At 41.0% G+C, this 27,340-nt stretch overlaps 1 protein-coding gene across 5 annotated transcripts in view; it reads left to right on the forward strand.

The window, feature by feature from the left end:
- PTPN2 (protein tyrosine phosphatase non-receptor type 2) overlaps positions 1 to 27,340 on the forward strand; it is a 67,257-nt gene that overhangs the window by 2,308 nt on the left and 37,609 nt on the right. For all 5 annotated transcript variants that reach the window (XM_057699104.1, XM_057699105.1, XM_057699103.1 and 2 more), the window contains exon 2: positions 17,693 to 17,783. In XM_057699104.1, coding sequence (XP_057555087.1) covers positions 17,693 to 17,783 — 91 coding nt within the window. The remainder of the gene's footprint in view (positions 1 to 17,692; positions 17,784 to 27,340) is intronic.

Consider the following 27,340-nt stretch of genomic DNA (forward strand, 5'->3'; position numbering starts at 1 on the left):
TCTTTGGGAGTCAACCTGAGGAGAGATGTTGAGCTCCTGACCTCAGGCAGTGGCAGGAAGAATGAAGGGGAGATGCAGATTTGAAATGCTGAGGGGATAGATGTGTTTGGTTTTGAAACTGTTCAATTTGATTCCTGTAAGACATTGAAATGGGAATAGTTTAATATATAAATTTGGAATTCAGGAGAGATCTGAGCTGTAAACGATTTTGGAAACAGGCGTGAGCATGCAGGTGATATTTGAGGTCCTAGGTGTGAGTGAGCTCACTTGGGGAAAGCAGAGGGTTTGGAAATGCTGAAGGCCACAAACAGAATCTTGACAGACAGCAACGTGTAAGGGCTAGCTAGAGAAAGAGGAGCTTGGAAACAGAAAGGCTAGAGAGGAATAGCCACAGAAGTGGAGGGAAAATCGCTGGTGGGTGTGGAGGGAGCTGTGCTCAGCAGGCACGTGATACAGGGGCCAGCAACAAGGTCACAACCGAAAGGGCCCCTTAAATTAATGGCTAGAAGATCAGCAGATTCCTTAAAGAGAGCAATTTGAGTGGAATACAGAAGTCAGGTGCAGGGCGGAGTAGGGAATGAAGCATGAATGTGTGACTTCCCTACTTTAAACCTTCAGTGGTTTCCTGTCATTCACTATGTAGACTTCACACACCTGCCATGGCTCATAGGATCACAGGTCCTACCTCCCCATATGACTTTCTTCCCTCTTTTCCACTGGGTTCTTCTGCTCCTTGAAATGTGCTGTCTCTCCTTCCTTTAAGGACTTTGTAGGTATAGTTCTCTTTGCCTGAGCACAACTTTTCTTTCCCCCTTTGCTTAACTACCTCCTCCTCATCCCTGGAGTCTCACTTCCTCAGGGCGGGGATGGAGGGGTGGAGGGGGCTTCCCAGCGTTCCCTTGCAGGGTGGGATCCCTTGGTACATACCCATAGTGTCCCATGGCCTCCCCTTTCAAGGGAGGGCATTGGATGTGATGCAGCAGCACAGGATTTTGGGACCACAGTTTCTGTTAAGCAAACCACTATTGTTTGAGTAGGAAAAAGTGTTTCAGTGGGCTTTCTGCTTTGCAGATCACAGCAGTGGGTATATTGATGATAATGTTTGAGAAGAGTTGTGCTTTTTTTTGGTGATACTAATTTGACTAGGAAAAGAAAGGTTTTGCTCTTGAACAAAAAAGCTAAATATAACTAAGAGGTGGACTTGCTTAGTGATGTGAGGACTTCTGTTTTATACCTTATTATTCAAAGTCTTGTAGGAAGAGTGACTGTATTATTTTGAGTCTGAAACTCTGGCCCCTTACTCCTTTTCACCCCCTTTGAACAGTTGCTTTTATGACATAACTTTTGAAGTGCGAGGTTTCTGGGAATGAATGACTGGGTTGGAGCAGACTCTTAACTGTTTATCTTTTCTTGGCCTCATCAGGCTTCCTGCAGGCCTGCCAATGCCTTAGTGGGCATTTAGTGGGCACTTGATACGTGTTTGCTGAACAGTGACTTCTTACCACAGAAGGGTGACTTGATGTGTTCACATGACTGGGGAGGGGGGACGCCTAAAGAGATTGGAGGTGGAAGAAAGAGAAGGGACGATTCTTGGAGCCAGAAACCTCAGGAAGTGGGAGCTGATGGGATCAGGAGCACAGGGTGGAAGACTTGCCTTGAACGGGCATGGCTGGCAGAAGTGAGATTGCTGGAAAAGTCTACTTTGGTCTGAGTGACAAACTAATAACATTAATGTAGTCTGAGGTTAATCTGGCTTTTTGAGAAATGTTCATGATCACTTCTTGCCTTTCCTTTGTCACTGCTGATTGCTGTCTGAATGAGGCTGGGGCATTAGAAGGGCAGAGGAAAGGAATGGAGCTTTGTGAGCCTTTCGGGGAAGAGAGTAACTGTAGGGAAGTGGCAAAAGCTAAATCACGGAGTAATGTTTCTAGTAAGTTGTAGCTCAGAAAGAATTTGGTTGATTAATCAGAGTTTGTGGATCTGTTATCTGACTGGTCATTTTTCTTTATTAGAAATTCATAGTTCTGATATTGTCAGAGTAAGAGCAGTTTTTACCGTTTGTGAATCACCTAATTTTTAGAAGTAAGATATCCAATGAACTCTGTTCTTCTAATGCTTAGAGTGGGCCGCCAGTGTGGAGGATAAATCAAAGCTATCTTCTAAAACACTTCCCGTACAGTGTCTGCTACATGTTCTCCTGCCAGCCTTTAATGTAAGTGCTCAGTGCTCGCTGTATTAAACGCCTAGAATTTCCTTGAGAATCACCTGCTTTCTCACACCTGGAGTCTTTGCACGTGTTGGACATCTCTGTGCCTATCTTATCTGTCTGGAAAATGTCTTCAGGACTAGACTTTAGTCATCTTAGGCAGTTATATGCTCCTTCTCTGATTCCTGAACCTCTGTGTTCTATATCTGTCTACTTGTCTGTCTAGCTCCTTGGGGGCTGCCTCATTTTCCTTTGTTTCCCCACCATCTGCCTGGAGGCCTGCAGTGTGTTAGATGCTCAGTTAGTATTCTCTAAACAAGAGTGCTGCTCCCTTTGTAAGATGTCAGCACTCACAGCTGAGGAGACACCATTGTGGCTTCTGTAAAGTTACCATATCCATTAGTGACAGAGTGGGGACCCAAATCCCGTCCTTGTGATTCTCACTGCAGCACTGTTCTGCTTGGCTAGTATGACAGCCTATGTTGCTTTCTTCTTATGATCTACTTGAGTTTAATCGCACTGAGAGAATCATTTACATTTTTGATGGCAAGGAGAGAGTGGAATGTGTTATTATAGGTTGGGTCATTTTGGGACTGGAGGCCTTTAAAACAGCATCTGGGATCCATGGATCAGACTGAAAAGGGATTTCCACATCCCCTGAAACTGTGCTAACTTGTGTGAATGCCCTGGGAGGTATAGTTTCTGGGGGATTCCATAGCTTTGGTCAGATTCTTAAGTGGAGCTCTGTGATTCCTCAGAAGGTAAGGATCACTGCTTTAAGGAAAAGCAGGCTGGTGAATGATGCTCCAATGAAGAATACAGAACTAGAAATACAATTGTTTTGGCTTTGACAGGTTCTGTAGGTTACTGATACCTATAATCATGGAAATCTAGGGGGCTACATTGGCCCCTAGCTTTTCTAGCTTGCCTCTTGTTCAGTTTATTGATTTTAACCAGAATCTCCAATAGCCCTTTTTGGCTTCTCCCAGATCATTACTATCCCACAAGAATTCCCTGTTCCCATTTTGAGAACTGTCACAGCACGTGCAGTCTCCTGTGGTTTGCACACTCTATCTGATTGCTTTGTTTTCTTATTCTGTTCACTCTTCCAAAGAGTAAACCAGAGATATGCATGGCTAAGATCTAAGAGAGCAGAATTAAAATTAACACAAGTGTGCTCTTCACTTTTTCAGATAAACATTCGTATGATTTGTTTCCCCTGGAAATTCTTATCTAGATTCTCCATGCTCTGTTCCCTGTCAGTGTCACCATTAAAATTGGTAAATTTCTTATTGGTAAATGGTTAGGGGCAGAGAATGTTTAAACCAACTAGTAATTTAGAACTTTTGATAATACCCTCCATTGCTTCGGATAATAGTGACTAGCCATATACTAAGTTAGTTTAGCATATAAACTTAAAACATAGCAGCTGGTAACTAAGGAACAGATGCAGTTCAGCAGGCTAGTGTTAGAGCATGTAAGTTCTGACTCTCCTGTTCTGAGTGGAATAGTAAACTTTTCTGTTACATTCTTAGTTGGGATGATGTTCTACCTTGCTGGGCTGAGGTCTGAAATGAGTGTAGTGCTCTTTTAAATGTATTTAATGTAGTCCTAATTTAATGTTCTATTTATGGTACAGTAGTAGGAATTTTTTTCAGGAAGCAGTTTTGACTTAACAGTGAAATCCTTGCTTTTAAAGATTGTGGACACCTTTAGGATGAAACCTGTGAACAAGAGACATGACCACATACATACAACTCCCCCAAATTTGGCATGTGATTTCAAGGGCATCATAGGCCACTGAGGACTGTTGGGGTTGATGACCTCTGGGAAACTTGCATCTGTGGATTTCGGGTATCTTCATCAGTTTGGGAGGTTTGTTTATTTTTATGTGCTCCTATTCCTTTCACAACCTAGGACTCTGATTTAATATGCTCTTTGTTCTATCACTTGGTTCATTTGGTTCATGTCACTGATCATTGATAACTTTGTGTCAGACTGCCTTCATACCTCTAAAGAAAATCTCATACTGAATTATTTTCTTTCTTCTTTCACTGTATTCAAACAGTTTTATACTCTGAAAGCTATCATTTCCTCTAACAGGTTGGTTACTTAGTAGTGCTTCCAGGAATTCTTGAAGTAGGCTGGGGTAAGGCTCCTGGAGGGCGGCCCACTCCTCCTAGTTGAGGCTGGGGCCTCCAACACCAGGTCCTCCGCGGCAGTGGGAACTGATTTATGCCTCAGCCAGTGAAAACATGGGTTCACATTTCAAATCTTAAGTTTGTATTTTTTAAAATCCCTATTACTGTAACATCATTGTCAAGGTGAGGTAGTTATAACAATTTATTATTATATAATATTAAATAATATTTTAGTACTTGATACATAGCTTTGTTCTATATAGTACACAGAAAATGTTATATCCTTGTTGTAGTGTAGAATGTTCTACCTTGAGCTATTGTGATGGAACAACAAATAAGAATTTGGGAAATTGGAAAAGAGATGTTACTTTTATAAGAAGAAAGTAGGACTTTCAGATAATCTGAAATGATAGTTTCTACTTATGGGAGAAATACCGAAATTTCTTTCTTTATACTTAAGGTCCCTAAGTGAATCCTGAATGATACGATGGTTAAGTGTTTACTTTGTTCTGTTAGTCAAATGTTTGTGCATATGCTCTGTATAAAGATCTGCGGATGGACACAGTGACGTATGAAGCTAAATGTCTTGCGTACTTAAAACCCATTATTTTGGAGTGTTCAGGTTGGATTATGGCTCTCAGTATGCCTGTGGCTGGTGGGGAGATAAGATTTCTGGGGGAATAAGTTCTGCTGTGTATTACACTTCTTTGTGAGAGGCCCTCCTCTTTGAGGAGAATACTTTAATAAGAATAAAATAGCTTATCTTAACTGAGCTCCTACTTTGTATCAGACAAATGCTATGTAACTTCATGTGGATTATCTGAAAGGTGGCTACAAATGAGAAAACTGAGATTCAACTTTTCCATGTTTATGCTGCAGTTAAGCAGTAGATCCAGATGAGAATCCAGGACTGAATTTTAGAGCTTGTGTTTTAATATATAAATAAGTAAATAATTTGGTTAGGATTACCTTAACATGGCAAAAATGAGAGCAGTACAGAAGGGCTTGTGGTGGAAAGTGCTCCCCCGTTACTCCCTCCCATAGGCTTTCACTGTAACTGGCTCCTTGTGTGTCTCCTTTACCTACGCCCCTCGCCTGTCAGCCTCTCTCCTTTATGCCCTCCAACCCCCATCCAACCCCTGTGAAACAAACATTAGCATACTGTTTTGCACCTTGCTTTTTTCACTTATAGTTCAAAAATCCTTCCTTATAGGCCTCATGTGTTCATTTAACAGTTGAATGATATCCATTATTTAAGCACTCCTCTATAGTGGACACATGGGTTATTTCTGGTCTTTAGCTGTTATAAACAATGCTTCAATGAATAACCTTCCAAAGAGGTTATGCATGTCCATCAGTAGTATAAGAAAGTACCAGTTTCCCTACACCTTTACCTACCTAAATTTTTTTAAAAATAAGTAAATTTATTTATTTATTTATTGGCTGTATTGGGTCTTTGTTGCTGCACATGGGTTTTCTTTAGTTGTGGAGAGCAGGGGCTACTCTTCATTGCAGTGCACGGGCTCCTCATTGCGGTGGCTTCTCTTGTTGTGGAGCATGGACTCTAGGCTCGTGGGCTTCAGTAGTTGTGGTACGTGGGCTCAGTAGTTGTGGCTCACAGGCTCTAGCACACAGGCTCAGTAGTTGTGGTGCACGGGCTTAGTTGCTCCTTGGCATGTGGGATCTTCCTGGAGCAGGGATCGAACTGGTGTCCCCTGCATTGTCAGGCGTATTCTTAACCACTGTGCCACCAAGGAAGTCCCCTACGTAATTTTTTATACTTTGTCTGATAGGTAGAAAAGGGTCTTACTGTTGTTAAATTTTGTAATTCCCTTATTATGAATGAAGTCTAACAGTTTTTTTAATGATAATTTTTTTTATTATTTTATTTATTTATTTTTAATATTTTTGGCTGTGTCAGGTCCTAGTTGTGGCACGCAGGATCTTTGTTGAGGCACACGGGCTCTTTGCTGTGGTGCGCAGGCTTCTCTCTCTAGTTGTGGCGTGCAGGCTTCAGGGCGAGTGGGCTCTGTAGTTTGCAGGCTCTCTAGTTGAGGTGTGAGGGCTCAATAATTGTGGCGTGCAGGCTTAGTTGCCCCGAGGCATGTGGGATCTTAGTTCCCTGACCAGGGCTCAAACCCTCATCCCCTCATTGGAAGGCAGATTCTTTACCACTGGACCACCAGGGAAGTCCCTAACAGTTTTTATTTTTAAAAGTCATTTGTATTTCATGTCTCTTTCTGATATGTAAGAGCTCTTTACATATTAAGGAAGTTAAGCCTTTGTCATATATTACGAATATTTTTTCAACTTACCGATTATCTTTGGACCTCGTTTATGATAGTTTTTCATGTAGAAAATTAAAATATTTATGAAATCAGATTTATCAGCCTTTTCTAAGTTTTTGTGCCATGGCTCAGAGAGGCCTTCTCTATTGATTACAAAAAATTCTCTCCAGGGTCTTTCAACAATTTTATGGTTTTATTTTTCTCTTTAAATCATGGCTCAACCTGGGCTTGATTTTGTTATAAGGACTGAGGTAGACACCCAATTAAATTGTTTTTGTGATAAAATATAGGTAACAGTTTGTCATTTTAACCATTTTAAAGTGTACAATTCACTGTCATTTATTCCATTTACAGTGTTGTGCAACCATCACCACCATTTCCCAAACCCTTTCAGCACCCCAAACAGAAACTCTGTACCCATTAAGCAATAAGTCCCTATTGCTCCTCCCCCAGCCCCTGGTAACCCCTGCTCTACTTTCTAACTCTGTGAATTTGCCTCTTCTCTGTACCTCATGCAAGTGGAAACACGCAGTATTTGTCCCTTTGTGCCTGGATTATTTCACTTAGCATAGTGCTGTCAAGGTTGAACCATGTTGCCATCTGTACCAACCTCATTCCTTTTATGGCTGATATTTTTAGTATGGATATACCACATTTGGCTTCTCTCTTAATGGACGTTTCCACCCTTTGGCTATCGTGAATGCTGCTGCTGTGAACATTGGTGTGCAAATATTCTTTGGAATCCCTGTTTTTAATTCATTTGGTTTGGACCTAGAAGTGGAATTGCTGGATAATATAGTACTTCTGTGTTTAGCATTTGAGGAACTGCTAAACTATTTTCCACAGTGGCTGCAACATTTTACATTCCCCCCAGCAATGCTGGAGGATTCTGCTTTCTTCACATCCTCACTAACACTTGTTATTTTCCATTTTAAAAATTATGGTCATGCCTAGTAGGTATGTCATTGTGGTTTAGATTTGCACTTCCCTAATGACTAAGGATGTTGAGCATCTTTTTCATGTGCTTATTGACCATTTCTGTAACTTTGGAGAAATGACTATTCAAGTCCTTTGCCTTTTTTTGGTTTGTTTTTAATTAAGACTTTACTTTTCTGGAGTGGTTTCAGGTGCACAGCAGAATTGAGAGGAAGATAGAGATTTCTTATATACCCCCTGACCCCACAATGTTATCACCATCCTCCCCCTCACCTGAGCAGCATATTTGTTACAACCCATGAACCTACACTGACAGGTAGTAATCATGCAGATCCATAGTTTACATGAAGCTTCACTCTTGGTGTTGTATATCCAGTGTGTTTAGACTGATGTATTCTACGACATGTATCCATCACTATGGCATGATACAGAGTATTTTCACAAATCTGCTGTGCTCCATCTTGTCATCCCTCCAACTCCTGACAATCACAGATCTTTTACTGTCTCCATAGTTGTGCCTTTTTCAGAATGTCCTATAGTTGGAATCATACAGTATGTAGCCTTTTCAGATTGGCTTCTTTCACTTAGCAGTATGCGTTTAAAGTTCTTCCATGTCTTTTCATGGCTTGATAGCTTATTTCTTTTTGACACTGATTAATATTCCATTCTCTGGATGTATCACAGTTTATGCAGTCAACTCTTGAAGGACACATTGGTTGCTTCCAAGTTTTGGCAATTATGAATAAAGCTGATACAAACATCCATGTGCAGGTTTTTATGTGGACATAAGTTTTCAGCTCCTTTGGGTAAATACCAGAGAGCATGGTTGCTGGATCATATGTTGAGTGTTTGCAGTTTTAACCAGTTTGCAAGGCAGAAATAGACACAAAGATGTGGAGAACAAATGTATTTATATCAAGGGAGGAAAGCGGGGTGGGGGGTGAGTGGGTGGGATGATTTGGGAGATTGAGGTTTTTTGACATATATATGCTAATACGTATAAAATAGATAACTAATTAAAAAATTTAAAAAGAAGAGTATGTACAGTTTTGTGAGAAAGCACCAAACTGTCTTCCAGAATGGCTGAACCATTTTGTATTCCCACCAGCAATGAACAAGAGTTACTATTGCTCTACATCCTTGTTGCCATTTGGTGTTGTCAGTGTTTCAGATTTTGGCCATTCTAATAAGTATCTTTGCCTGCTTTTTAAAAAAATATATTTATTTATTTATTTGGCTGTGCTGGATCTTAGTTGAGGCATGAAGGATCTTTAGTTGCAGCATGCAGGGTCTAGTTCCCTGACCAGGGATCGAACCCAGGTCCCCTGCATTGGGAGTGCAGAGTCTTAACTTTTGGACCACCAGGGAAGTCCCAAGTGTCTTTGCCTGTTTTTTAACTGTCCTTTTGTTGTTGAAATTGTAGGCATTCTTTATATATTCTGGTTATTAATATCTCATCAAATACATGATGTATAAATATTTTATCCCAATCTGTGAGTTTTCTTTTCACTTTTTAGATAGTGTCATTTTATGCACATAAATCTTTAATTTTAAGTCCAATTTATCTATTTTTCTTTTGTCGCATGTGCTTTTGGTGTCATAATTTAAGAAACCATTGCCAAAGTCAAGATCATGAAGATTTTCCATCCCTGTGTTTTCTTCTAAGAGTTTCTTATAGTTTTAGCTCTTATATTTAGGTCTTTGATCCATTTTTAGTTAATTTTTGTGTAAGGTATATGGTAAAAGTCCAACTTCATTATTTTGCATGTGGATGTCCAGTTTTCCCAACACCTTTTGCTGAAAAGAGTGTCCTTTCCATGTTGGATGGTCTTGGCCCGTTTGTCGAAAATCATTTGACCATAGATCTCAGGGTTTATTTCTGAACTCTGTTCTATTCCATTGTGTCTATCTTTATGCCCTTCCACATTGATTTGATTATTACACCGCTGTAAGTTTTTTTTTTTTAAGATTTGTTTATTATTTTATTTTATTTTATTTTTGGCTGCGTTGGGTCTTCATTGCTGCACATGGGCTTTCTCTAGTTGTGGAACGGGGCTACTCGTTGTTACCGTGCACGGGCTTCTCATTGCAGTGGCTTCTCTTGTTGCAGGGCACAGGCTCTAGGTGCCTGGGCTTCCGTAGTTGCACTGCGTGGGCTCAGTAGTTGTGGTGCATGGGCTTAGTCGCTCCGCGGCATGTGGGATCTTCCCGGACCAGGGATCGTTCGAACCCCTGTCCTCTGTATTGGCAGGTGGACTCTTAACCACTGCACCACCAGGAAAGTCCCATTATAGCTCTGTAAATTTTGTAATCGGGAAGTGTGAGTTGTCCAACTTTGTTATTCTTTTTCAGTATTGTTTGGCTTTTCAGGGTCCTTTGACTTTTCGTATGAATTTTGGGGTGAGTTTTTGCATTTCTGTAAAATTGTCATTGGAATTTTGATAAGGATTACATTGAATCAGTATATCACTTTGGGTAGTTCTGTCATCTTAATATTGTCTTACAATCCGTGAGCATGAGATATCTTTCTATTTATTTAGGTTGTCTTTAATTTCTTTCAGCCATGTTTCATAGTTTTAGACTACAGGTCTTTCACCTGTAGTCTAAAACTGTAAAATACTTAAATTTTATTCTTTCTGATTCTGTTGTAAATGGGATTGTTTAATTTTGTTTTGGTTTTTTTTTTTTTTTTTGGATTGTTCATTGCTCGTGTATGGAAATGCAACTGATTTTTGTGTGTTGACTTTGTGTTTTGCAACTTTGCTGTATTTGTTTATTAGCTTTAACAGTTGTTTTGTGGATTCTTTAGGGTTTTCTACATATAAGATTACATCATTTGTGAATAGAAATAGTTTAACAACTTTCTTTCCAACTTGGATGCCTACTTTTTTTTTTTTGCCTAATTGCTTGGGTAGAACTTCCAGTACTATGTTGAATAGGAGTGATGAAAGTGAAAATTCTTGTCTTGTTCCACATCAATTAATTTTTTTTCTAAGTAACTGCCTGCTTTTATCATACTGTTCTAGAATAATCCATCTCTCCTCCCCTCGCCCCTCCCTTTGCAGCAGCATCTTCGTAATTTGCAGAATCCCTGTATATGTGTTGGGTGAATGAAGTATGAACAAATGCCTGCATAATCCGATCTCTCTCCACGTATTCATCCTCAGGTCTTGCATTTCCCTCTCTTGTGTTGCTTGTACTTCTTGCGAGACATCAATCTTTCATTTGTTTGTTATGTATACTCACATTCCTGTGACTTTGCATGGCTCCTTTTCTGCTTGGACCCATCTTTCCTTGCTTGTTGACGTGGCACCCGCCTGCTCATCCTTCAGGTCTGTTCATGCACTGTTTTGCCCTCAGGCAAAAGAAATCCCCTTCCTGTGTTTACTTTAAATGTGAGCGTGCTTTTCTTATGGCGCTTACTAGACTGGCTCTTTCATGGTCCCAAGGAAAAGTCTGAGTCTGATTTTTAGAAGAGAAAGTTGTCAGACACAATTGTGCAAATAGTAGTAAAAATTGACAGCAAGAAAAGTAATTGGAAATAAGAAATGGGTATAATTTTCTAGGTCTTTAATTCCATGCAGTAGAAGCTTTTTTGTTGTTCTTATTTATTTGAAATGACCGAAACACAGTGATGAGAAAAAACCCACATTATTATTTGGCACTAGAGAAGGGTCCCACCCACATGTTTGAGACTCAGGGGATTCTGATAGTAAACAGTGTGAGCGTCCACAAAAGCTTGGGTAAGGGCTGATCCTTTGTATAAAGATGAACAAATGCTAGACATACGAAAAACTCAGCACTTGAAGAAAATGAGACTATCATTTAGAGCATGCAAAAACTATAAAAGAGAGAAAAGTGGAATTCAATATAACAAATGCAGATTGTAAAAATAAAATAAGCTGAGAACAGGAAAGAGTTCTTGAAGCTATAAAATGTGACTGTTAAAATTCAGGACTCATTAGCAGAATAGATAGTGCAGAATACCAAGGTGGTGTGAAGAAAAAAACCTTGCGGAATTTAGGAAAAAGATTTTTTAAATGAATAGTAGGAGAGCATTGAAAACACAGGAAGGTCTCAAATCTGTGATGGGAGTTCCTGGAAGAGAGCAGAGGAGACAGATGAAACAGTAACTGAAGTAATAGTTCAAGAACATCTGTGAGCTGAAGAATGCCTTGAGTCTCTCAAGGTCAAAGTCTTCACCAGGAGTGTATGTGAAAAGCATAAAAACCTGGGTGTATCCTGATGAGTTTTCTTTTTTTTTTTTAAGCTCTTTATTGGAGTATAATTGCTTTACACTCTTGTACCAGCTTATAAGGTACACCAAAGTCGATCAGCTGTATTTATACACATATCCCCATATCCCCTTCCTCCCTTGACACCCCCCCCCCCCCCCCATGAGTTTTCTAAGTATTCAAGGTAAAGGAAAAACAAGAGAAGTTATCTTAGGGAAGAATAAGTCAGATTTGCATCAGGTCGGTTCCAGACCCTTAGGAAAAGAAGGGGTTGGGCAGTCTTAATATAGTCAGCTCACACATGTGTGTAAATTTCACACACAGCTGAGGGGCTGAAAGAACTTTTCTCCCAAATAGCAGCTCAGTTCTACTTACTGCTTTGTTATGCCTTTGTTTATGTCATATATTACCACTCCCAGAGACTGTATGAGTTTATATGACTGCTGACATGAGTGCCTGTCTTTTACGTGGCTACACAGCATTCATTTGGATGCACCATAATTTGTTCAACCAATCTTTTCCCTGACATTAGACATTTAGGTTATTTCTAGCCTTTTGTCATAAATAACTCCATGAAAGACATTTCATGCATGAGTTAGCTACATTTTGGATCATTGCCACTAAGAAAGAAAGAACCAGTGAGTCAATTATTCCTAGCTTTTGTGAGCAAAAATCATATAAAAATCAATAGGATTTAAATTATTTTGGTTAAATTATTCTTTATTTTTAAAAATAAATCTATTTTTTGGCTGCTTTGGGTCTTTATTGCTGCGTGTGGGCTTTCTCTAGTTGTAGAGAGTGGGGGCTGCTCTTCATTGCGGTACACGGGCTTCCCATTGGGGTGGTTTCTCTTGTGGAGCATGGGCTCTAGGTGCACAGGCTTCAGTAGTTGTGGCACGTCGGCTTTAGAGCACAGGCTCAGTAGTTGTGATGCATGGGCTTAGTTGCTTCCTACCCAAGGGCTTGAACCCAGTGTCCCATGCATTGGCAGGCAGATTCTTAATCACTGTGCCACCAGGGAAGTCTCTAAATTATTCTTTAAAGCAAAGATCTTCTCCCACTTAAATTTAGCTTTAATTAAAGGTGGGAATGGGCACTAGATTAGAACAGGGGTTATTAGCTGGGGTGTATTGGTGGTAGATTTTGCAGTCCAGGGACAGACATGTCAGAAGAGAATTTTGATGGTCACAGCTGGGAGAGGGAGTGCTGCTGCCAAATGTCCTGCCAGGTGCAAGAGGGCCTGCGACAGTTAGTTATCCTGCCCAGATATCAGCACTGCTGAAGTTGATAGGTTTTACTGCTGACAGAGACATCCAGGGTGTAGTATTTAGGGCCAGTGTTTACGGAGGGTAACGTTTCAGCATCAGAACATCAGTAGAGGCTTATTTTACCGAATATGATAGACCTAGGGAATAGTCAGCGCTGGCCTTCCCATCCCCATTTTGAGAAACACCGTGTATTTTATTGCTTACACAAAGTGCTTATAAAATTGTTTATTTTTGTGTCTTGGGTGGTCCTGAAAATGCCTCATCAGTGTCAGGTCTAGTTATTGTTGAGATTTGGCTCTACTGTGTGTGTTAGTTAGAGACCTGCATTTAGCTGCTTGGAAAGAAAATTAAGCAATAGCTGACAACAAATAAGGACTTCCTTTTCTTGTGGGAGGAGAATTCTGGAGATAGGAGTGCAGAGCTTTTACGGTGGCTTCAGCATGTCATCGATGACCCAGTCTCCTCTATTTCTGCTTGGCCTCCCTCAGAATGTGCTTCTACGGTGGGGTCACAGGACAGCTCCTGCCCGTTCCCACCCCTCGCCCCCCACATCAGAGCCTGTGCTCAGCTGAGCCAGCCCTTTGACCAAAGCTCTCCTGCAGCCCACCACAGTGTTTTCTGCATATTCCCATTCATTGGCCAGAACGGTGTCCCATGACTATTCTTAGTTGTATGAGGCCAGGAAATACTACAGGCTTTTAGTTGGGCTCGTTGTAAGTCAGAAAACACATTCAGAAACCTTTAGTAAGAAAGAATTGATGTTGAAATAGGCACCTAGTACGTACCTCTGGAGCTGCTTTCTAAAGTACTGAAGTTTTTCCTAAATGCACTGAAATTAAAGAAAGGTAAAAGAGAACAAATAATGATAACATTGAAAATTTGAGAGAATGGACTCTGCAAGAATTCTCTTTTTTAAAAAAATTAACTGAGAAAATAAAATGTGTTTGTTATGAATGTATTTCTTAACCCCAAGGACTTGGCTGTTTTATGGTGTTTTGTAAATTAAGATCTCTTCCCTACCCCAATACTTGGGGCTCCACCCTGTTCTTTTTTTGCAATATCAGTAGTGATTTGTTACAGTGTACACATTTCTTTAGGCTAAAAACTGGAAACAGCAACCAACAGATGAACTTAACTGTGGAAAATAGGTGTATAAGCATAACAGAAGTATTGAAGAAAGGCTGATATAATGCCCTTTGAGAAATTATTTTTTAGTTATAGGAGGTTTTTCTTTTAAATATATTCTGAATATTAATCCCTTATCAGATGTATGATTTGCAACTATTTTCTCACTTTCTGTGGGTTGCAGCAACTTTTTGATGTGACTTTAAAACTACATATTAGCATTGACTGATTTTTTTTTAATAAATTTATTTATTTATTGGCTGTATCAGATCTTTGTTGCTGCACACGGGCTTTAGCTGCGGTGAACGGGGGCTACTCTTCATTGTGGTATGCGGGCTCCTCATTTTGGTGGCTTCTCTTGTTGCGGAGGAGCACGGGCTCTAGGTGTGTGGGCTTCAGTAGTTGTGACACACGGACTCAATAGTTGTGGCTCATGGGCTCTAGAGCACAGGCTCAGTAGTTGTGGCACATGGGCTTAGCTGCTCTGTGGCTTGTAGGATCTTCCCAGAGCAGGGATCAAACCCATGTCCCCTGCATTGGCAGGCGGATTCTTAACCACTGTGCCACCTAGTAAGTCCCAAGACTGATATTATAGTAGTATTTATTAGTATTTTAGCTAGTTTATTTTTAAGTAATAAATAAACTAAAAAATATGTGAATATAGTCACACGATTTGAAATTTAAGTGGCACAAAGGGTCTCTGATAAAAAGCAGTTAAAATGACGGACGGTTACTTTGGAAAGAAGAGAGAGGAGCAGGGTAGAGAAAAGCTGTGTCTGATGTGCTTTATTCCTTTTCTGGGAAGAGAGATTTGAAATAAATATGGCAGAAGTGGTAACAAATGTTTAATCTTACTCGTGGGAACATGTGGTGTCCTATTATCTATATTTTTTCTGTTTGAAATATTTTATAATTAAAGCAAATTTTTAGTTATATAAATCTCTACCGTCCCCTAGATGTTCAGTCCTCCAGCCTTCCGCCCCACAAATTACTAGTATTTTGACTCCTTCTAGAATTATTCATTGTGTTCTCAGGCATAGTTACATTTGAGTGGATGGAGGTGGGAACTACTCAACATCTTCCATACTGTTTTTCACAGTGTGTCCTTGAGACTGTCCCACACAAGTGTTTGCAGCACTTGTGTCCCTTTCCTGGTTCCCTCCTGTCCCCCCGCCTCCCCTCACCTCCACTTCACTGCTGAAGGGCACTGAGGTCGCTGCCAGTTTTCCACCATTACGTACACAGGTGTGTGACCGTATGTGATACAAATTCCTGCAAGTGGGTCAAATTTATAATCTCATCACGTTGCTCTCACAAAAACATTACAGCAGTATGTGCTCCACAGCAGTGTCGAGCACCTCTTCACTCTCCTCACCTGCCTCATGTTCTTAGAATTTCTTATTCTTGTCAACTGTTTTCTCTGCATTTGATGCAGAAGGCCTCTCAACAGAAACATGCATGTTTTAGTATTGTTTTAATGTTTTTCTTTTGTATCAGTTACTAACTTGGAATATAAAATTACTTGTATTCTGTAGTGTTTCAACTCTGAATTGTTTGAGATTATATAGACAGATACAAGCCAAGACCTGAATGTGTTTAACTTTACATACAAAACCTATTATTTGACATTTAAAAACTTTTATAATTAATCAGTGAAAATGAAGCTTTTTTTCTCCTTTCATCCAGTCACAGTAATTTGTTATGATATGCTTTCATGGAAAAGTATTTGAAGCTGTCCAACTTACGGCATGAGGCTGGGTAGAGCTTTGATACTAAAACTGAATAAATTGTATGGGACAAGAGAATTAGAGGTCAATTCAACTTAAAAATATAGGTACATACATCTTAAAATAATGGTGGTACATCCAGACAATAGACTATCATTCTGCACTAAAAAGAAATGAGCTGTCAAGCCAGGAAAAGACAAGGGGGGATCTTAAATGCATATCTATGCATATTTAAATGAAAATCTATTATTGTAATTTAAACATTACCAAATTGAAGGGGAAAAATTATGATCGTCTCCATGAATGTAGGGTAAACATTGAGTAAAATTCAACACCCATTCCTGATGAAAGAAGCGTTTAGTAAACTAGAGATTACTGAGGGGAAGCTTCTTAACCTGAGAAGGGTATTGACCAGAAACCTGAAGCAAATAGTATACTTAGTGGTTAAACCTTAGAAGCAGTTCTTTCAAAATCAGGGAAAAAAATGTTTCTCTTTGACATTTAGTAGGAGGTCCTAGCCAATGCAATTAGATAAGAAAAGGAAATAAGAGGTATGAATGAGAAATATGAAGTAAAAGGAAGAGACAGAATTATCACTGTTTGCTGGTATTGACAGATTCAGAACCAGCTACGCAAGAGAGCCCAGCAAGATTGCTGGGTCTGAGAGTAGCATTAAAAAATCATTAGCAGCAATTGTAATGTGTATGTGTGTGATTCTGTTTCTGTGAGTATGGCAGATTGCGTTTTCCAAAGGGGCTGCACCAATATATGTCATACCCTCCATGCTCTTTGCACAAAGGGGCTGTGATTCCTTGCACTGAGAGGTGGTCTCTGTGCCCTACTCTTGTGTATTGGAAGGCCCATTGGGTAAAAATGTGAGCTAGAAAGTTACCTGTCCTAGGGCTATTGGGTGGTGGTAGGCAGGAGGGTAGAAAAATGACCTGAATAACTTTTTTATGCTTAATTTACAAAACTATCTGGTGCCTAACTTTTAAAATACTGTTTCTCCACACATGGTAGTATGAGCAAAAGCCCAAATTGATTTTTGTTGTTAATGCATACTCTTTTTTGGGGGGTGGGAGGGGGAGGTATGTTTCTGTTTTTACCTGAATTTTTAGAATAATGTTCCATTTGGGAGAAAAAACTGGTCATGATTGATACACCAAGTAGCTGAGTGCCCAGTGCAGGCACACTGGCACAGGGGAACACCCAGAACCATAAGGGTCCTAAAATGAGCATCTGTGGCTCTAGAAATAAAATTTGAGAATATTTCTGGGCTCAAAATAAAGTAACAGTTACAGGGCATGAAGATAAAGAAATGGATTAAAATTTTAAGATAGAAACTCTGAAATATAGGTAGATATTATTCAGAGAGTTTAGTTGGATGTGGTAACATCAGTTGTTACATAACTGTTTAACGTGGCTGTAGGTGTTGAACATGGCAGGGCAGTGAATGTGTATGAGAGCAGAGCCTTCTGCTTGAAGGACCTTGGTTCAGCCCTGAGGTCTCATGCTTACTAGCTCTGTGACCTTTGGTCAGTCATTTAATCCCTGAAAGCCTGTCACCCTCACATACAAAATGGTGAAGATAATTGTTCCCGTTGGTGTTGTGAGAATAAAATGAGATCACGTAGACGATGTGTTTTGCATAGTACTTGACATATCCTAAGTGCTCGATGGAAGTTATTTTATACTGGCTGGGAAAGTATCTGTTTTGCTGTATAAAATATAAAAGAAGTATTAAAATATATTTTTATTGTTTTAAGGAAATTCGCAGTGAGTCCCATGACTATCCTCATAGAGTGGCCAAGTTTCCAGAAAACAGAAATCGAAACAGATACAGAGATGTAAGCCCATGTAAGTACTTGTGGGTGTGTGTGTGGGGGTGTGTGTGTGTCTGTGTGTTGGTTTGTTATAGGAGTCAGGGCATGGTAGAAAAGGTTGGGGTTGGGGTTGATAAGTATGGTGGGGTTTTTTTTACATTAATATGATATGTATTCTTTAAAGAAAAATTTCAAGGCATAAAATAGTAGAAGGAAGGGAGGAAGTTGCCTATAATTATTTCTTCCTTCAACACAGCCATTAATTTGATGTATTTCCTACCAACTTTTTTCTTACATGATTTTTCTCTTTTCAAAAATAATTGTAATCATATATGGTGTGTATGTGTGGTCATTTATATATATATACTTTTCATATTATTCCATAGCTTTTATAAGTATTACTTAAAATATATATTGATGTGGTTTATTTTCTGCCCCCAAGTTACAAAAGTAGTGTGTACTCACTGTAGAGAAGGTTTAAAACACGGAAATATGTAAAGGAAAAACTCATGATTTAAAAACAAACAAAAACTTTTTGGCTTATATTCTTTTGGTATTTGTATAAATGTGTGTGTACATCCTTTTAAATTCAGTTGGAACCCTGCACGTACAAATCTGCAGCTCTTTTCCCAGTTGTAGACATTTCCTGTCATGAACAGTCTTTAGTGGCTTCCACAGTGGCTTTGGGGAGGCCATTCTTTATGTAACATTTCCCCGTGGTTGGACACACACGCACACATACACCCACTGTTTTATGAACAGTTGTAACACAAGGGCTTTAAAAATGTGTTCATCAAGTGATTTTATTTTTGTTCTGATCGATCCCTCCGTCAGATACTGAATTAGGCTGCCTTACTCTTCCAGAGTACCCTGTTTGGTTTCAGTGGGCCAGTGTGGGTGTCCTCTTCAGGGCCCTTGTGTGCTGGGTTTGTGTCCCATGCCAGGTGCCTCTTTACGGGCTTCACGCTCCACCATCATGCACGGTCTGTCTCTCAAGCCCATGGTTCTGCCCCAGCCTCTGCACTGAAACTTTTATTCTAAAGTCCTGTTCACTTTCTAGTTTTCTGATGCAATGAGGGACTTTCCACCGGTGTCTTTTCTTATCCCTCTGTGACTTTTGACATTGTCAACCATGCCTTCCTTCCCTAAGTCTGTATTTTTCTTGATTTTGCTGATACTTCTGTGGCTGATCACCCCTTTTCAGAGCTTCTCTCCCCAGTCATCTTTGTCCTCAGGCTTCTGTCTCAGCCTCTGTCTCTCCCTCTCCCACTTGTGTGAATGGTCTCATTTTTTGTGAGTTCAGTTGTCATCTCTGTGCTTATGACCCCAGATCTCATCTGCAGTCTGGGTCTCTCTCCTTGGCTGCAGGCCCATTTGTGCACTTCTCTGTCTTGGTGTCCTGTAGCCGTCTCAGGCTCAGAATCCTTCCCTCTGTGCCAGCCCTCATCCTGCTCTTTCTGCTTTATCCCTGTATTCATGAGGGCTACCACTAGCCACACTTGCTGCAGCTAGAAACTCAGATCTCTCTCTCATTCAGCTCCACATCTGGTTGGTGACTAAGTAATTGTAATTCCATTTCCACAGCGTATTTCAAATCTGTTCCCTGTTCATACTGGCTTGGTTCAGACCTGGGTTATTATAGCAGCCTCTTAACTAGACTCCGTTCCATTCCCGCCTCAGTCTGTGCCCCACAGTGTCCAGAGCAATCTCTGTGTAAAGCAAGTCTGTCCCCCACTCCTGTCTCCAGTAGTGCTCCTCAGTTTTATGAAAACTTAAAGTGCTTTAGCGTGACCATACAAGGCCTGCTGTAGCCATTTTCCTACAAATTGTTTGTTTTGGTAACTCACTTGGAGTTCTCGCAGCATGACCAGTTTTTAACAGTTTTCGAGTGTCATTCCCTTTTGGAATACTATGCTTCCTCTCTCTTTGCCCAACTTCAGTCAAAGTCCTCTTCCTCCAAATACCATCTCAACAGCCACTTTCCCAGGGTGTTATCCTCACACAGGAGAGGAGGTCGTGGCTGGTGGACCCAGGAGTAGGTGTTCCTTCAGAGCCCCCGAGGTGATGCTCCTATACTTTTCTCGACTGAGAGCCATTACGTCATCTCCATGCAGAATCCTGCACCATTGTTGGCTTGGTTCAGAAAGCGTGTATTGAAGACCAGCTGCCTGTCTGTCATTGTGCTGTGCCTGAGAGGACCATGTGTCCATGTGCCCTGCCTGCCAACAACATACGTGCACTGGGGGTGGGGGTGGGGTGCATGCTTGCTGTGCGTGTTGGGAGATGGTGCAGTGCTGGTGGAGCTGAGAGAGGCACTTAGCTCCGCTTAAGGAGTTAGGGGCAGCTTTTAAGATTTTTACTTTGTTAAAATAGTCTATTTTAAACCAGCAATTATTTTTCATATAAAGAATTTCTAAACATCCATACAGGAAATAAAAATATATAATACTTCATGTGGAAAAAAAAATAATAGTGCAAAGCAGATAGTGACATGTTTGCAAGCAGTCAAAAGGAATTGTGGTGTGGGTTTTTTGTTTTTTTGCTTTTCGTTTTTTCAGAGTCCCAGATCTTTCTAGATTTTGTTTCAGCAAGTCTGGAAATATATGTTTAAACAAACTCCTTGCATGATTCTTCTATGCCCAGTTTGAAACTCCATCTGGAGGTGTGAATGAGATAGATATTCAGAGAAGGATATTTTGTGTTTTATGGTTTGTTTTTTTAATATTTATTTATTTTGGCTGTACCGGGTCTTTGTTGTGGCGTGCGGGCTTCTTAGTTGTGGCATGTGGACTCCTAGTTGCTGCATGCAGGCAGGATCTAGTTTCCTGACCAGGGATTGACCCAGGCCCCCTGCATTGGGAATGCAGAGTCTTACCCACTGGACCACCAGGGAAGTCCCAAAGAGGAGTATTTTGAAATAGAAAGAATTTTAAGAAGTCCATAGTCTTTGTGTAATTGCCATGACTGTAAGATGCCTCATTTGTCCCAGTTGACCGTGAGGTGATTGTAGAAGAGATTGGCCAGAAGGTGGTTGGTTGAGGAAAGAAAGGTTGTAGTCATCACTTTGAGAATTTTATTTGTACTATTAGAGACGGTGGCCAGATTTTGAAGTCTTCCTTACTATTTGCTTTGCACATAGAAATCCCAGTTTACTATTTGATCTAAAGGGAGGTACCAGCCTCCTCTTTTCGCTGGTGGTGAAAGAGTAGTTTTTTGTTTTGTTTTTTGTGGTGAAAGCACATACCATAAACTTAACCCTTTCAGCAGTTCTTAGGTGTCCATCATGGTGGTGTTGGCTGTATGCACATTGTTGTATGACAGGTCTTGTCATCTTGTGTGACTGAAACTCTGCCCCCTCCACCAGCCCTGGCACACACCATTCTGTTTCCTCTTTCTCAGAGTTGATCACTTTAGGTGCTTCTTAGAAATAGAATTGTACAGGTTTCTTTTTGTGATTGGCTCATCTCATACAGCATAATGTCCTCAAGGTTCATCCGTCAGTGTTTAAAGTAACACGTGGACTTCTGATTCCAGTAGTGCAACAGGTTAGATAGTCCACAGCTTCTTACTGCCACAAAACAAGAAGATTCTCAATAAACACACTTTTTAAATAAATTGCTAGATGGGGAGGAAGTAAGGAAAACGTCCAGGCTTTCTGTGCTTCTCACCTCCTAAAAAAAGACCTCAGCAAATGGCCTAGCTACTCTGAATGCACATGACAGTACCAGCTGTGACATTTGTGTTCACCTGGTAAAATCACCTCAAGATATACAGGGCAAAAATGAGTAGAATTATAGAAAGAAAGTAACAATTCTATGTTCATGGACTTCTTAAGGCAAAATATTAGTTAAAAAGTAGAAGATTCGGACCACACAGTTAAGCTTAATTTAATAAAAATATATAGAACCTTATATATGGAACCTGTTCTTGAACAATGCATATTCACCTAGAGAATTCACATTCTTGTAGGAGTTACATGAAATATTTGTAATAAATGAGCCATTGACTAGGATGTAAAAGTAAATCTTAAAACAGTTTAAGACTTACTGTCTTACAGGCCATGTTCTTTGACCGTAACAAAATTAAATTATAGACTATTAATAAGATAAAAATTCCTATAAATTTGGAAATTTTTAAGATTTTTAAATGATTCATGGGTCAAGAAAAAATCATAATGGAAACTTAAAAGTGAACAACAGGTAAAATACTACTTACCAAACCTTGCATAAAGCAGCAAAAACAGTACTGCCAAAAAATACATTCTCTTAAAAGTTTTTATTAAAACAAAAGGTTGAAAATTAAAGTGCTGGGCTACCCTGGTGGTGCAGTGGTTGGGAATCCGCCTGCCATTGCAAGGGACACAGCTTCAAGCCCTGGGCTGGGAGGATCACACAAGCCTCAGAGCAACTAAGCTCGTGCACCACAACTGCTGAACCTGTGCTCTGGAGCCTGCAAGCCACAACCACTGAGCCCATGTGCCACAACTACTGAAGCCCGTGCACCTAGAGCCAGTGCTCCACAACAAGAGAAGACACCACAATGAGAAGCCCACCCACTGCAATGAAGAGTGGCCCCCTGCTCTCCACAACTAGAGAAAGCCCATGCACAGCAACAAAGATCCAACAGAGCCAATAAATAAATAAATAATAAAATAAATCTTAAAAAAAGAAGAAAGAAAATTAAAGTGCTAAGTGTCTAACCTAATTTAGAGTAAAAGTAACAAAATAAACACCAAAAAAAAAAAAAAAAAAACACAAAACGCAGAACGGAAATAATACAAAAATAAAAGAATAGAAATCAAAGGACCAAACAAAACCAAATGTTGGTTCCTTGATAAGACTAATAAACTGGCAAGATTGAGCAAGAAAAATAAACATACAAAAAGCAGAGAGACGGGAACTTCCCTGGTGGTCCAGAGGCTAAGACTCCATACTCCCAGTTCAAGCAGCCCAAGTTCGATCCCTGGTCAGGGAACTAGATCCCATGTGCCTCTACTAAAGACCCTGCATGCCTCAACTAAGACCCTATGCCGCCAAATAAAGAAGTAAATTAAATAAACATTAAAAAAAAATGGAGTAACACTACCAAAAAAAAAACAACCCAGAGAGACAGAGATGGGTGTGTATAAGCAATATTAGGAGGAAAAAGGGGAACATAAATACAGATATGAAAGGAATTAGAAAGCTGGAGTACTGCAGACAATTATGGCAATAAATGTGATCACTTAGAAGAAATGGAACAGACTCCTGGAAAAATACAATTTACCAACATGGATTAAAAGAGAAGTAAAGTCTAAGTGGACCTGTAACAGCTAATTAAATTAAATTAATAAAAATGTTTCCACTAAGAAAACAGTGGGGCTAACTGCTTTAACAGGCATCTCTTACAATGAAAACACTCCCAGAGAACAGAAAAAGAGAATACTCCTCAATTTGGATATTCAAACCAGAAAAGTTTAGTAAGGGGAATGAAAGTTATAGATGTATATACCGCATGAATATAGATATGAAAATCCTAAAGAAAGGTTAGCAAGCTGAATACAGCAGTATCTGTATTAAGTTTATTTTAGGAACGTAAGGGTGGCTTAGCATTAGATAGTCTTATAACCTTAGTGACAAGGTAAAGAAGAAAAAGCGATATGAATATCTCAATAGATGCATAAAGATTATTTCAAGTCAGTTCTTGCTCCTGATTAAAAACAAATCATGTATCAAAGGAAACTTCTGTAACCTGAGACAACGCCTACAGTCACATCACTCTTAATGATAACATGTTATAAACATGTTTTATAACTCGAGGACAAGACGAAGATGCCCACAAGAATCATTTCCACTTGATGTTGTACTTTGGGTCCCAGCCACTACAATAAGAGAAGAATAAGAAACGAAGACATAAGAATGGGGAACTGCTGCTGTGTAACCGCCACAAACCCTAACAGTCACTTGTCACACCTGGAATTGGGGGGCTGACTGGACGCAGGCAGGGTCCCAGGCAGCACAGCTCAGATGGTGGTCGGGCTGAGTTGCCTGGACCCTCCCTGAGTGGTGGACTGTCAGCTGCAGCACCTGCACGTGGCATCTCCACGTGACCTGGATGTCCTCACCAGGAGCTGCAGTGCTCTGTCACCTCGCCTTAGAAGTCACACGTCACCTCCACCACATTCTGTTCATTAGGGTAGGGCACTGCACCATCCGGGTTCAAGAGGGGATCCTAGGATGGAGAGTTGTCAGAATTGTGGGTATGTTTTAAAACCATTACAGTTATAGGTGATATGAATTTCTTCATAGATAATCCCAAAAATGCACAGGCAAATGAAATAATTAATAAACATGTTGATAGTCTCAGAACTGTAAGACAATAGACTTTTGGTTTGTCTGTTTTTATACATGACAAGAACGTGTTTGTTTTCTTTCTTACTAAGCACATTTAGGTACAAACTATTGTATAATGGTAATCAGAATAAGTATAGATATAACTTAAATGTTATGGTAACTGTTCTGTAAATATTTGCTAACTTTCTTCCTTGTCACATCTCAAGTTTAAAAATAAAGACTAAATGCACTTAATATTCTCAAAATCCGTTGTGTCGACAGCTCTTTTATTTAAAAGTTTTCTCATTAACTGTTAGGATTTTGACCTTTGATTCTATCTTCATTTTTGGTTTTTGGTGAACAGTTCTTAACATGATACCAAAAGCATAACCCATAAAAGAAAAAAAAGCAACAAATTGGACTAAACCAAAATTTAAAACTTTTGTTCTGTGAAAGACCCCGTTGGTAGGATGAAGAGACAAGGACAGACTGGGAGAAAATATTTATAAACCACAAAGAACTCATATCTAGAATACATACAGAACTCTGAAAAGAGAGCAGTAAAAATCCCGGAAATGGGCAAAAGATGATGGATGCAGATGGCAGATAAGTGCATAAGCATACGAAAACATTGCTAAGCATTAGGGCAGAGCAAATTAAAACCATGGTGGCAAGCAGTCATGATGCACGTACTGGAGCAGCTGAAATGACAGGGCCTCAGACTCCAAGGACATGGAGAAGCTGGATCTCCTGTGCGGCAGGGAGGACGGGAGGCGGGGAGGGCTGGAAGGCAGTGCGGCTGCTCTGTAATGTGGTGCAGCCCCTTCTTGATTACCTTGTATGACGCAGCCGCCACACTCCTGGGCATTCGTCTCTACGAATCGCAGCCTTTGTCCACACAGAAATGTGAATGTGGGTGTTCAGAGCAGCTTTGTGTGTAAGAGCCCCAAGTTGGAAACAACCCAAGTGTCTGTCAGCAGGTAAAGGGTCAGCACACCGTGGTTCTTCTGTTCCTGCCGGGGGAAGCTCGCCATGCCCTGCAACAGCTCAGTGGGCCCCAGAGGACTCGCGCTGAGCGGAGTCCAGTGTCAGGGTTACCTCCCGTGTGATTCCATTTATACTGTGTTCTCAGAGTGGTGCAGCCATCGCGGGAGAGGGCAGAACACTGGGTCAGGACGGGGTTGGGGAAGAGAGACTCTGAAGGGGGCGCAGAGACCTCGTGGTGCTGGGTACGTGAGTCAGCACACCCGATAAAACTGCAGCACATGAGCGATTCCTGCAAAACAGGAGACAGAAATCAGGTCTTAGGGTTATTCTAGCATCTTTCCAGGTTTCTGGATTTCATAGCCTTCCTGAGTCTGGTCCTGGGCAGGGTGCCATGCGAAGTGGGTGCAGGATGTCGTGAACTTGTCAGAGTCTCCGGCCACACTGAGGCTGAGGCCTGGTGCTGAGCAGCCAGAGTCTGGTCACAACAGGCCCCAAGTGTAGCCGCCGCGTCATGTGGGCAGCTCTGCTGTTGGAGCTGCGTGGGGCTGCAGGGAGAGCCCTTAAACCAGGGAGGAAGCCGGCACCTCCTCCAGGACCATCAGTTTTACTCAGAACGGACGTTGCAGGAAGAAATGGTTGATATATTAAAATAAAGATATAGAGCAAAGTAGAATTTTTAAGTTCCTGTAAACTTTTAAGATAAAATAGGACTTTTTGAGGAGTTCTGTACTTGACATGTTTAGGGTGTAAATGAGGGTCAGTCAGTTTAAATAGTGAAGGATGAGTACAGTCCAGCCATTTCCTCTTATGGACAAGAAAGAGGCCCAGGAGCACAGTGACTGGTGTTGGGTTCTGGGTCTGCGCCTCCAGGGGCCGCCCTGCTCCACGCAGGTCACCCCCGTGTCTGAGGCCGTGGGGGCCAGTGGAGCCAGAGCAGACCCCTGGGCCACACCCACGCCCCTCTCGCCTCCCCTCACCCGTCTCTTTCATTTGACCACACAATTTCAGCTACCTCTACTGGAAAGTCCTGAAGCTTTCTGAGCTCTTGTTTTTTGCTGAATTACTTCACTCCTCAAGTCAGTTATAGTTTCATCTCCTGCTGATGTTTAGGGTGTTTAACAGTGACATGTCATTCTAAAAAAATTCTGCCACAGCTTAACAGTTTGAATATGAGCATTTTCTGGAATTCATTGTATAAACAGTGCTTGAGCACTTGCTAGCCTAAATTGTTATGACACTCTGCTGGTAGTCTCTGACAGATAACGGAAGTAGAAAACCCTTTTCTCTGATAGTTGGGTTTAGGAGTTGGGACTAATGAATCAGTTCAGAATTTCTCGACTCTGAACCTAAATTGCAGGTGCTTCTCTTCCCTCTGTTCACGGGGCTCGCGCTGCAGTCTCTGTCCCCAGGTGGGAGGCATGTTCCCTGTTGCAGAGCCTTTGCTCTTCTCTGTGCTTGGCACAGTCTTAACCCAAACATTTATGTGGCTGACCTCCTCCAAGTCTTCGCTTCAGTGTCACTGTCACAGTGAGGCCCACCCTGACCACTTGTTTAGAATTGCAGCCTGCCTCCTCCCCAGCACAGCCACAGCTCCCCTTTAACACTTGTCTGTGAATGTGGCTGCGCTTATGGTGGGGCAGGTTTAGTGCTAGCTCTACTTTGGGCTCGTTGCTTGATTTATGAGAGAAGATTCATGTTATTTGTGCCTCTGGTATCTGCTTGTAGGGTTGAAGAGGGTTGACACATGTATCAGATGCTTTGCATTCTTGGCAGGGAAGTGCCATGTGCTGTGGAAATCAGTGCTGAAAACTTACTGTCCCACTTTGAGAATGGTGCCTGAGGGGGAGTCTGTTAAAGCTGTGCTCATAGTCGGTCTTCTGCCCAGTTTCTGTTCTTGATCTCTGCCTTGGCATAAATGTGAGCCCTTTCTGTTTGACCTGGAAGACTTTCCAGAAGGCGATGTCTTTACAATAATGAAAAAAGGTGAAACTGGGGGTGGGGGGTGGGGTGGGGTGGGATGGGAAAAAAAAGCTCTTTGTGGCAGTATTGAAAGAGGAAGCTAATCTGTGTTGTCAGCCCAGGCCACAGCTAGAGCCAGTCATTTCTTGACAAATGAAGCCACTTCTCAGAAAACAGGCTGTTTGAGGGTGGGAGGTGCGGGGACTCTTCATCGGAAGTTTGCCTAATTCAGCTCGTCACCGCAATTCATGGGGTGTGCATTTTTCACTCACCCTGATGATGCCACTGTGGAGAAAAGTATGTCTTCTTGATCGTCCTGCTGGTGGTGTTATTA

The sequence above is a fragment of the Hippopotamus amphibius genome, chromosome 11, assembly GCF_030028045.1.
Source record: "Hippopotamus amphibius kiboko isolate mHipAmp2 chromosome 11, mHipAmp2.hap2, whole genome shotgun sequence".
Taxonomy (NCBI): domain Eukaryota; kingdom Metazoa; phylum Chordata; class Mammalia; order Artiodactyla; family Hippopotamidae; genus Hippopotamus; species Hippopotamus amphibius.